Source organism: Periplaneta americana, chromosome 3, assembly GCF_040183065.1.
Source record: "Periplaneta americana isolate PAMFEO1 chromosome 3, P.americana_PAMFEO1_priV1, whole genome shotgun sequence".
Taxonomy (NCBI): Eukaryota; Metazoa; Arthropoda; class Insecta; order Blattodea; family Blattidae; genus Periplaneta; species Periplaneta americana.
The window spans coordinates 61687126-61699915 of NC_091119.1; the positions used below are offsets into that span (position 1 = coordinate 61687126).

At 35.9% G+C, this 12790-nt stretch overlaps 1 protein-coding gene and 1 pseudogene across 1 annotated transcript; one reads left to right on the forward strand and one right to left on the reverse strand.

The window, feature by feature from the left end:
• Positions 1-3144: 3144 nt before the first annotated feature.
• On the forward strand, positions 3145-5790 carry LOC138696081 (transcription factor Adf-1-like). The gene is made up of 2 exons (XM_069820608.1): positions 3145-3548; positions 4928-5790. Exons 1-2 carry the CDS (start codon positions 3386-3388, stop codon positions 5752-5754), a joined length of 990 nt encoding a protein of 329 aa, XP_069676709.1. The 5' UTR covers positions 3145-3385; the 3' UTR covers positions 5755-5790.
• LOC138696082 (putative nuclease HARBI1) lies at positions 3837-6410 on the reverse strand (annotated as a pseudogene).
• Between the last annotated feature and the right edge of the window lie 6380 nt (positions 6411-12790).

A 12790-nucleotide genomic window follows, 5' to 3' on the forward strand; every position in this document is an offset into this window, starting at 1 on the left:
CAACAAAATTTCGCCTCAAACAGCTAAGATTTCTATCAGTAAAGCTAAGCCTATATGGCGACTACAACTGTATCTAAAATTCCAAAAACATTTCCTAAAATTTCATTAAGATATAATAAATCTTTGTACCAAATATGAAGTGCTTACCTTTAGTAATAAGCCTGTAATATAATTACAAACATCCACAAAATTTGTACGCCTGAGAAGTCGACGCTAACTTGCTCTCTCCAAACATAAAAGCTCACTGAAGCAGTTACAATAGTCACACAAAGCGTAACTGTATGTTTCTGGAAACTGGACAACATATGCAATCCCTTGGCGGAAATTTGAATCTCGTAACACCATTGGTTAGTTTACGAAAGAGCAAAGAATAAGTATCACGAAATAACCACTGCCACGAAATTACCAATGTTTACCCTAGGCCTAATTTCTGAAAGAGATCATAGCGGAATTCAAGTCTATGGCTGGTTGTTAAGTTTGTCATGAAAGGGAATAAGTTAGGGGAAAATAAATTAGCTGAAGAAAAATTTGCAATTTCAGAGTGACCATTGTTTATACAATTATTTAGTTTATCTGCACGCATTCTAAATATAAAACGCGCGGTTCTGTAGCGTCGAACGCAATTGGTAAAAATGAGAAGATATTGAGTTCAGTCAAAGAGTTAGACATAGGCATAAGTTGAGGAAAACCTCGAAAAGAACACAACCAGGTAATCAACCCAAGCGGGAATTGAACCAAGTTCGAGAGCACGACTCCCGCCTGCCACCCCTAGAACATGCAGCACGCTGGTAGCCATTAACATTTTAATTAAGGAATTGAAGGATATTATTTATCCTACTTTTCTTAAGCCTATGTGAAAGACAATATTATTAGTAAATGTCATTAAAATGATTTAAAATTTAAAGAGAGAATGAAAATATTGCTGTGGGAGGTGTATAATGTCACACTTTAAAAAATCACTATTTTTATAACCATTATTGAAGCACTTGCGTAAGGATCTCCAACAACTTGAAGATATGGATCTAAGTTACAGTTTTATAATTTTATTGTAATGGGATGCCAAATTACAGATTCAGATTAAAACACGAAATAAATTATTAAAAAAGATTCGAAAGAAGAAAAATATCAAGTTCTATGGAGCGTATTACACCGACCATTCTAATTCCTTATTTTTAAATGAAATCAATATATTTATGAAACAAATCTATTGTCAAGAAATAGGCCGATACCTAGATCTTTGACAGATTATCAGTCAATTAGTCGACTACAAAAAGTCCATAATCATTAATGTCCATTATCAAAAATGTCCCAAGTCATCAAATGCCCAGTATAATATATGCCCACGGTCATTAGATAGCCAGTATCTTAAATGTCCACAGACATTCAATGTCCATTATCAAAAATAGTCAGTATGAAATATACCCACAGTCATTAGATGGTCAGCATCTTAAATGTCCAGTATGAAAAACGTCCCCAGTCATCAAATGTCCAGTATAAAATATGCCCACAGTCATTAGATGGCCAGTATCTTAAATGTCTACAGACATTAAATGTCCAGTATGAAAAGCATCCGTCATCAAATATCCAGTATAAAATATGCCCACAGTCATTAGATGCCCAGTATCTTAAATGTCCACAGACATAAAATGTCCAGTATGAAAAATGTCCCGTCATCAAATGTCCAGTATAAAATATGCCCAGTCATTAGATGGCCAGTATCACAAATGTCCACAGACATTAAATGTCAAGTATGAAAAACGTCCCGTCATTAAATGTCTGGTATAAAATATGCCCACAGTCTTTAGATGGCCAGTATCTTAAATGTCCACAGACATTATATGTCCAGTATGAAAAATGTCCCGTCATCAAATGTCTAGTATAAAATATGCCCACATTCATTAGATGGCCAGTATCTTAAATGTCCACAGATATTAAATGTCCAGTATGAAAAACGTCCCGTCATCAAATGTCGGGTATAAAATATGCCCACAGTCATTAGATGGCCAGTATCTTAAATGTCCAGTATGAAAAACGTCCCGTCATCAAATATCCAGTATAAAATATTCCCACTGTCATTAGATGGTCAGTATCTTAAATGTCCATTATGAAAAATGTCCCGTCATCAAATATCCAGTATAAAATATACCCACAGTCATTAGATGGCCAGTATCTTAAATGTCCAGTATGAAAAATGTCCCGTCATCAAATGTCTGGTATAAAATATGCCCACAGTCATTAGATGGCCAGTATCTTAAATGTCCACACACATTAAATGTCCAGTATGAAAAACGTCCCGTCATCAAATATCCAGTATAAAATATTCCCACTGTCATTAGATGGTCAGTATCTTAAATGTCCATTATGAAAAATGTCCCGTCATCAAATATCCAGTATAAAATATACCCACACTCATTAAATGGCCAGTATCTTAAATGTCCAGTATGAAAAACGTCCCGTCATCAAATGTCCAGTATAAAATATGCCCACAGTCATTAGGTGGCCAGTATCTTAAATGTCCACACACATTAAATGTCCAGTATGAAAAACGTCCCGTCATCAAATATCCAGTATAAAATATGCCCACAGTCATTAGATGGCCAGTATCTTAAATGTCCACACACATTAAATGTCCTGTATGAAAAGCATCCCGTCATCAAATATACAGTATAAAATATGCCCACAGTCATTAGATGGCCAGTATCTTAAATGTCCAGTATGAAAAACGTCCCGTCATCAAATATCCAGTATAAAATATGCCCACTGTCATTAGATGGCCAGTATCTTAAATGTCCAGTATGAAAAACGTCCCCAGTCATCAAATGTCCAGTATAAAATATGCCCACAGTCATTAGATGGCCAGTATCTTAAATGTCCAGTATGAAAAACGTCCCGTCATCAAATATCCAGTATAAAATATGCCCACTGTCATTAGATGGCCAGTATCTTAAATGTCCAGTATGAAAAACGTCCCCAGTCATCAAATGTCCAGTATAAAATATGCCCACAATCATTAGATGACTAGCATCTTAAATGTCCACAGACATTTTTAAAATATTCACGGTCATTAAATGATCATTATAAAAAATGTCCAGAGTTATTACATGTACGATATCATAAATGTCCAGAACAATGTTTGAAGGCGGATTTTCCTAGCAGCGCACATTTTGCGTTACGTACGACGTAACACGTGGAGCGTAATACTCTGCAGACTCAGACAACAAAAAATGATTGAAGTGTTTTGTAAGGATGCGCAGTACGTTGTGCGCCAGCGTAATGCGCTTGGCGCAGTAAACCAACTCGAACTAGAGGAGTCTAGTACGTCGTGCGCTGCGTAATAGAGAAGTTGTGTGCGGTTTTTTGTTTCATACATATTGTTTCTTTAACAATGGCGCCACCTTCAGTTCGATTCTCAGCCGCAGAAGACGAACAGCTGATTGAGATGGTTGCTGGATATTCTGTTTTATGGAATATGATGGAAGTAGAGTTCAAGAATACCTTAAAGAAGGACTTAATTTGGAAGGAGATTGGAAACATGGTGAATAAGTCAGGTAACTTATTTCATGAATGAAGTAGCCTATAATTTTAATTCACATCAATATATTTTATGTAATTATAATCAGAAAAAGGTTGGATAATTTGCGGCTCTTTGAGTGAATGTATTATTTTTAAGTTATTATTATAGTCGTTGGAATTTTAGAAAATATCTTACATTTTGAAGTACATTGAATTGAAATTTCTAGAATGCAATCTTATTACATATCACTGACCCAGTCTTTCAACAGCTAACTTATATCTAAATTTGAATTAGAATAATTACATTATTAATGAACACATGAGAAAATTAAATTTGCCATTGTTTAAAATTACTTTTACAAACAATGCACTCATTCATGTTCATTTTCTTTTGTTTCTTTTACTCGAGGCTTTAGTTTTGAAATATTTACCGTTGAAGTATTCAGTAAATCTGCTTCTGACTTTGAAACCTTCAGATTTTGCGAAACCGCCAGACCCAGCTAAGGGAATCATGTTGTCCGCTGGAAGTTCATCAGTTATGTCTTGTCTCTCTCCATCACATGGATGTTTAGCAATATAGTCATCCCTCAGTAAATTGTGCAGACAGCAGCAGACTGTAACTATCAAATCTACAGTTTCAGGCTTGACATTTATAGGCGTGAAAAAAATTCTGAACGTAGAACACATAATGCCAAATGCGTTTTCAGAAACTCTTCTAGCTTTGCTCAATTGATAATTAAAATGTCTTTTCTCTTCATCTTCCAATATTTGTCGTCTGCAGTAAGGTTTCATGATATGTTCATCTAATCTGAAGGCTTCATCACCTAGTATGACATGGGGCAACAAAATGTTTGATTGCGGTAAAATTCGTGGTGGTGGAAATATTGACCCCATTTTTACCAGCTGACCCATTTCAGATTTATTAAAAATCCCAGCATCCCCTTCCTTTCCGTAGGAACCGACATCGACGACAAGAAACTTATAGTTAGCATCTACCATAGCGAGAAGGACTATTGAGAAGTAGCCTTTGTAGTTGTAAAATAAAGTCCCTGTTTGGTTAGGTGCTACAATTCTCACATGCTTCCCATCGAGTGCTGCAACAACATTAGGAAAATCCCAGCGATCCCAGAATTCTTCTGCCTTTGTTTCTCAATCAATTTTATTAGGTTTAGGTAAAAATCTTGGTAGCAGTTTTCTTTTGAGCGCCTGAAGTACTTGTGGTACAAATGTGGAGATACTAGAAGGAGATATGCGGTATGAAAATGCCAATGAATGAAATGACTCCCCAGTTGCAAGAAATCTGGAAAGGAAAGAAAAAATTAAATAGGAAATTTCTCAATGGAAAAGCATTAATTTATGTACCATATATTTTATGTAAAAATCCTCGTACATATAACTTGTTTTTTTCTTTTAGATGGACAATGCAAAATGCGATGGAAAAGTATTAGGGACCATTACAAGAGACAGCGGAAACAAGAAAAGAATACAGGAACAGGGTCCGCTGCTACGAAGAAAAGGGCATCATATTGGGATAGGCTAAGATTCCTTGATACAGTGGAAGATGAACGAGAAAGTTTTTCTAATATGCAAACTGAAAGCGGAAACAGTAATGAAACCCTGGAAGAAACGATTTGTGGTCTTGCTTCCGAAGCAACGGATGATCCATTAACTTACGATTCGTATGCTACGAGCATAGGACATGAATCTGAAAATCAAGAAAAAAGAAAGAAAGAAAATTTACCAGAACGTTCAACTTGCCAGACGCCTGAGACAAAAACCAAAAAAGTCAGAAAGAACAACATTGTGAACTTACTTAATGAAAGAAAACAAGAGCGACTACAGACCAGAGAATACTTGGAAAAAATTATGAAGCCTGAAGCAGAAGACGAAACTGATCTCTTCTTCAGAACCATGGCTGCGACTGTGAAAAAATTTGATCCTGAAGTCAGAACTGAAGCAAAAATGAAAATTTTTAGTCTTGTGACTGAAATGGAAGTCCGCAGTTACAGGTCTATACATGTGGGAAATGCTTCCACATTTGATTCGGAGAACTCCAGGCCAAGCTCAAACGCATCCTACAACTCGAACTGCAGCACTGGTGAGCCGTCAGCAGTAGGCATGCAGTCACAGTACTCACCCAGTACAACTTTTGAGTCATCTACTTGTGATAACAATACAATATTTACAAACTCAAATGTAGAATGTTCTGAAGATATGAGTGGACATTTCTGGAAATTTTGAACTTAAATGTATTATGTACAAGATTAATAAATAAACTTGGCCTATGTAGTTGTACGAAAAATGAAAAATTCATTTTAAAAATATATAAGCTATAGCTATACAATATACAGGGTGATTCATTATTACGTGTAAATACTTTGTGTGTGTACTGTAGAGGTGAAATAATGAATCATTCTGTATGTACACCATTCCTAATACATATCTCAGAGTTAGAGCAAGTTTTTCGGCTGGTGAGATAGGCCTTTTCACTCTATTGCATGGTTTAGTACACAAATCATCTTGAATGAGGTTCACAAGGAAATAGAACTGTTCTCGGGTGAATCTGAAATATGCTTTAAATTTCACTTCATCGTCTAGTAGGTGTTTTTCGATCAGTATTCTGAAAACTCCCTCCTCTTCTCTACAGAAAAATACTTCACTAACAGACTTCCTAATGCAATAATGATGAACCAGGTAATCGATTTCTTCTTCTACATCCTCAAAGTCAAGTAACACCAATAACGAACACAGTTTTTTCCGTTTTAATGCACAACTCATTTTGAAGTTCAGTTCATACTCTTCATACAATCACAGCTGTTGAGAGTCTGCGACATCTGCTGCGTTTTTCGAAGTTCCTAGGAGAACACAGTACGCAGCGCACTGAGTAATGCGTTTTACGTTGGCGTTTTACGTTATACGCGACATAAAAAGTGCGCTGCTAGGAAAACCCCGCTTAATGTGAATTAATAATCTATTTTTGAAATGTAGGTTAAATTTGGAATATTCTGTAACTAGTTCTATTTTCTAATGTTCTTCCGCACCGGGAACAGTCTGCAGCTTCGTATGATATGAAAGTGCCCGCAGATATTGTTTCACATTATTATTGTCCTTATATCAATTTTATTCGGTGTGCATTTCCTTAATTTACACAACGCAGAACTGCACGCATTGTATTCTTCACCTGACATAATTAGGAACATTAAATCCAGAAGTTTGAGACAGGGAGGGCATGTAGCACGTATGGGCGAATCCAGAATTCATATAGAGTGTTAGTTGGGAGGCCGGAGGGAAAAAGACCTTTCGGTAGGCCCAGACGTAGATGAGAGGTGGGATATTATGATAGAGACTGGATTAATCTTGTACAGGATAGGGACCGATGGCGGGCTTTTTGAAGGTGACAATGAATGTGCGGGTTCCTTAAAAACCATGTAACTAAGTAGGTCTCAGTAAGTGCATTTCCCTTAATTTCGTCGTTGATTTGTAATATACTTCCAAGATGACACACAATAATATTATTTACAATATTTTTTTTATAAATATAAAGTGGATACTTCAACAGATAGAATAAAAATCAAGGCACTAATTTAATTACTTAGTAGGTCTATATAACTTATATCTTCATTATCAACAAAATACTACTCACAAAATTAATAAATACACAAAATCAATGGCAATCATCAACAATACTTTAAGCCGTCATGTGTATATGAAATTCTATAAAGAAAGATTCTATTATTGTAGCAACACTGAACTCGCAAAAGTTTGATAAAAATAAAGTTATTGTGTGTGAAATACGTTTTTTGAGACGAACAGCGGAATACACCAAATTGGACTACAAAAAACTAAGGCAGTTTTGAAGGATTTAGGAACTGATATTGGACTATATCGCAACACAACAAAATAACTGGTGAAATTCGTTCTAAGTAGTTTCGTTCAATGCTTCCCGTCCACTAACATTTCGTCCACTTTTTTAACAGGTACAACGTCCACAGACATTTTGTCTACATTTTTTTTATCGTCCAACAATATTACGTCTACCAATGTTGGTCTGTTATTTCACCCATTTTATTAGCTGTATAACACATGTGAACAAAAAATATCAACTTATAAATGTTGGGATCCATTTATTCTTTATCGAGTGCCTTTCTGAATTAAACAAAGCAATGAGTGTTTGTATATTTTTAATCAGTTATTCAACGAAGCTGTGTCAACTACTGGGTTATTTATCGTCGATGGGTTTGGTGATGGCGAGATGAGACCGAGGATTCGCCATAGATTACCTGACATTCACCTTGTAGTTGGGGAAAACCTCGGAAAAAGCTAGCCGGGTAATCAGCCCAAGTGGGAATCGAACCACGCCCAAGCGCAACTCCAGATCGGCAAGCAAGCACCTACTGAGCTACGCCGGTGGCCGTTGATTGTCTATGTTTCGCCAATAAGATCTTTAATGTAAAACAATGACAACAAGAGTGTCCCTTTCAGAAACAGCTTTACTCCTTTCCAATTAGGCTTATGTCATTATAACCGTCATCATAATTCTTAACAAATTAAGCTTTTGTAGACCCGTTTCGGCCTCAGCCAACAGTCGTTTAAGAGCTCTGTTTTATTCGTTCTGGAGATATACTTCTGGATTCGATTAACTATTTCATGTGCAACATTAGTCAATGTGACCATTGTCATGATTGCACGCTACTTCAATTTCTTCTTTTAGCGCTATTAATATAGTTGGTTTTCTGCGATACATTACATCCTTTAAGGTCTCTCATAACTTAAAGTTGAGTGGAGTTAAATCGGGTGAGCGTGGAGGGCACTCAACAGCACCTCTTCGTCCGATCCATTGACCTGATATGGTTTTGGTGATAGTTTGGTGGTACACCATCTTGTTGGATATAAAATAAATCATTCATATACAGAGCACGAGTAGAAGATGAAATTAACGTACGAAGCATGTCGAGATACACAAGGCCAGTAAGCGTTTTTTTAAAGAATGATCCAATTACATCCCTGAATGACGGTTCTTGTCAGACAATGAGCCCCAGTAAATTAATTCCTCGTCTACATGAATGCATGGAATTTCTGTTGTCCAATAAGCATACTTAATAATTGTGATTCACTCTACTATTCAGCTTAAATTGTGCTTTTCAGACCAAATCATTTTGGAATATGTATTATATGTCTTTCTCGTGTTAAATTTTACCGTACCTGTTTAACATGTTTCAGTCTGTTATAGACCATCTTCAGAACTGGTTGTTGCTGGTCTTGGCGCCTTTTGTTTGTGTTTCCTGTGGGGTGTGTTTGTGTAGTGTAATGTGGAGTCAAAGAGTGTGTGTGTTCTGAAATTGAGTTGTGTGTTGAGAATTTCATTTGGATGTGTTTTTGTGTGTCTATTAACACGAGAAAGACATATAATCAAAGCTCGGAACTTGGGGACTTGTGTGTCGTGTGCATGAGTAAGGTTACAGGTACAACGTACACACAGCTCACCCTGCAACTGCTCAGGGACAGTCGTGTGTAGTAAGAAAGTGGTCAAATCGAATGACAGGAAGAGGGACGAGGAAACCCTGTCGTGTCGAAGCCAATGAGATTCAGATAATTAGAGGTAAACGGTCTATTTGAGGAATTAGAAAATACGTATTATTCGAATGGGTATTATATACGTTTGAAAATATATTTATTAAATTTTAGGTACAGAATTTTGTGGAGGAATTCTGAGGAGATACATTATTTTCTTCGAGTGGAGAGTTTATATTTTGTAAGTTGTGCCACACATAAACTAGAGACTGGAAACGGGCATTCATTGAAATACATTGCAGTCCCTTAAATCGGTGGAAAATTTGTCCGTAACCATGGATCAACTCGTAGTGGAACCTTCCCTAGTAGTGACACAGAAATTGAAAACTATTTTCGAGAAAAATTTAGGATGCTTATCTTTCTCAGATACGAGATCAGCTAGAAACTGCTGAAAACCGAACACAAAACAGTGACAGTGAAAACATTCAGTATTTTATTTCGGCGCAAGACTTTATAATAAAATTACACACCATTTTCCAAATTTGAAATTTTTTAAAATTGAAGCTTTTAAAAAAGAAATTTGTAAAATTATACATGATATATAGGCCCTAATATTAACAAATATATTTTTTTTATCTTTTATTTCTGTCGACTATATTCATATTTTTTTAATATCACTGGCTTCTGTCGGATTGTCAATTTATATTAAATGTGTATTTTCTCTTTTTCTCTTTCACCTTTATTCTTGCTCTTGTGTTGTATTTACTGGTTTGAATTAAGTTACTGCATTTAGTAAACTGTCCTTGTAAATTTTATGTTATATTATTGACTAAGACCACACCGTACATGAGCCTGGCTCGTACGGTAGTGGCTAGAAACATTTTTATTTTATAAATTTAATTTGTACTCACTAGCTAGGTAGTTAAAATAAAAAAAAAATAATAAAAAAAAATAAGTTTGCTCCCGTCACTTCATGTGACGTGGAAATAAGCTTCTTTCGTTTCAAACCATGTTTAACTAACAGACAAAGAAGTTATGGATTCGAAAATCTTCTAATGTATGTAGTCATACACTGTAATAAAATGTACAGAGCAGAACTGTAAATTTGATATATTTTGCACGTTTATTTATATATATGCTATAAAATTACGTGTTTCAACCTACCATAATATTATCAATATGTTTTCCAGCCAGGAAACACCTTTATAGCAGACCTGACAATACCTCTGTGCTGGAAGCGGGAGTTTGTTGACATTGAAGTCCGGTCGCTTAGCCACGTTCAAAGACACAAGTCCCCAAGTTCCGAGCTTTGCATATAATACATATTCCGTGTGATATAGTGTTAAAAGTTGTGTAATCAAGATATACAAATCATTTTGCTCGAAAATTCCTCATCCTTTTGTATTTATACAACTAATATTATCTTTTAATAGAATATCACACTACATATTTCCACAGTAATTCATTTAAACTTTGAGAGTCCATATAATAGATATAACATCCATGAAAATGTGTAGGATATTTTTTGGGTCCATCTGTATTCTGACTCGAAAGGATTTTTGAGCTAAATTATATTTTTACAGTATTATTCAGTATTTCTAAAACTTTGTGATTTTCTTCTGTATGTCTTTGTAAATGTTACAGACTTTGATTTTCTTTATTTTTGTAGATCATAAATACGATAGATTTTGTCCAGCTAGTCGCCCTGGGCAGCGTAGTCGGTATAGCGCTGGCCTTCTGTGCTCGAGGTTGCAGGTTCGATTCCGGCCCAGGTCGTTGGAATTTAAGTGTGCTTAAATGCGACAGGCTCATGCCAGTAGATTTACTGGCATGTGAAAGAACTCCTGCGGGACAAAATTCCGGCACACCGGCGACGCTGATATAACATCTGAAGTTGCAAACGTCATTAAAGAAACCATAATTTAAAAAAAAATGTTTGTCCAGATATCAGGCTTCCATCACCATTCCAGATTCTATTGAGACACTTCAGAAATCTCCATAAGAACAGGGGAGTGGAAGACTTAAATAGTTTTAAATTGATTGATTGAATAGTCTTCTTGCGTTTTATTGACTTTCATAAAATCATCTTGCAATATAACAAAGCGGACAGAGAAGGTTTCCAAAAGTATCTTAGAGAAAAGTACTCATTATGGGTAGTGAAGGGCAGTAGTGTAGAAGAATGCTGGGCGGAGTTCAAGCAGATTATATTAACAGGAATACAGATATTTATCCCGGTTAAACGCTTATCAAACAATCCCGATCCGGAATATTATAATAAACACATACGGAAACTGAAAAGAAAACTAAGGAAATCCTACAGACAGCGCAAGGAAAGCCTTGCAAAACAAACAAAATTCACACAACTATCGAAAGAACTGCTTAATGCGAAGAAGATAGCGCAGGAAAATTACCTAAATAAATTTTCAAAGGTGAACAAAACGGGTTGGGGGAATTTTATAAATATGTGAAGAGACGACGCAAGGAAAACTATTCGAGCCTCCCCCTAAAAAATGACCGCAATCAATTTATCGTACGGGACAGCGAAAAAGCAAAATAATTAAATTCCTATTATGCCACTGTTTTTGGGATGAGGACAATAATACCACACTTAGCTTCTGTGGAAAATAAGGGGTCAGTTTTCTATCAAGCCTAGGGACATAAGGAGAAGGATCTCTAAATTGAAAACTCATAAATCAGTAGGACTTGATGGTATCGCCGGAGACGTACTGAAATTGGGAGGGGAAGCCATGATTCCCTATCTAGTGCGTATATTTGAAATATCAATTAACAATGGTACTGTCCCGCGAGATTGGAAAGATGCAATAGCAGTGGCGTATACTGGTTAAAGGGTTTGGGCTACCACTGACCCTTTTATTACACAAAATATATTTTAAAATCCCTATAATAAAATTCCTTACATATTTATGTGAATTCCAGACGTCTTGATTGGGACGAAAATACATTGATGACTTCGTCCTTGAAATTACAGTTGGGCCACTTGCAAAGTTTCTGTAGAAATGACTTTTCAATGGATATTAGTGCCAAGCCGGATAAACGTTCTTCTGTATGAGTTGATCTACAGTAGGAATTTATTCTCTTCAACGCAGAAAATGTTCTTTCTACCGATGCTGACGTAGCTGGTATTGTCACAATTAATGTTGCCAATTTAAGGACTTCAGGAATAACTTGGTTCAGCTGGTTTTCATATATGGCAGATAATATTTCATGGATAGGTTTGTTCGAAAAATCAAAGACTTCTGCTGAATATATTACACTTAATTCATTTTTCAAACGTACTTGATCAAAGTGACTGTTATAGGACTGAAATAATTTGTTTAGTGCCTCATTCGGGAAGTTTTCTCTATAAGCAATAAATTTTTGAGAATGTAGAAGATGTGTGAACGGAAGCTTTCCATAATCAGAAAATCTGTCAGTAATTTCCATGTGCATACGATCTAGTATGCTGTAGTACAGCTGCCTGTATTTCAATTCATCATCTCCTTTTCTTCGCTTTAATGGTGGTTCCATTGTATATGGCTGAAGAATTTTCATTTTCCATATTACTCCATATGGACGGAAACCCGCTACGTCTGAACTCGGATATAGTATTTTTTTTTTTTTACTTTGATACCTCTTGCAAGTAGTATGCTATGTCTACACTTTTTGTCTGAAGAATATTGTAGAGCACATCTGTATGTGCGAACACTCTAGCATAGACTTCAAGAAGAAATATATTCTGAAACTGTGTGAAAAATTCAAATATCCT

Excerpts from the sequence above, each read along its gene's own strand:
- LOC138696081 (XM_069820608.1), top strand. The coding sequence starts at position 3,386 with ATGGCGCCACCTTCAGTTCGATTCTCAGCCGCAGAAGACGAACAGCTG. Across the intron at positions 3,549-4,927 it reads AAACATGGTGAATAAGTCAG|ATGGACAATGCAAAATGCGA; the intron begins GTAACTTATTTC and ends TTTTTCTTTTAG.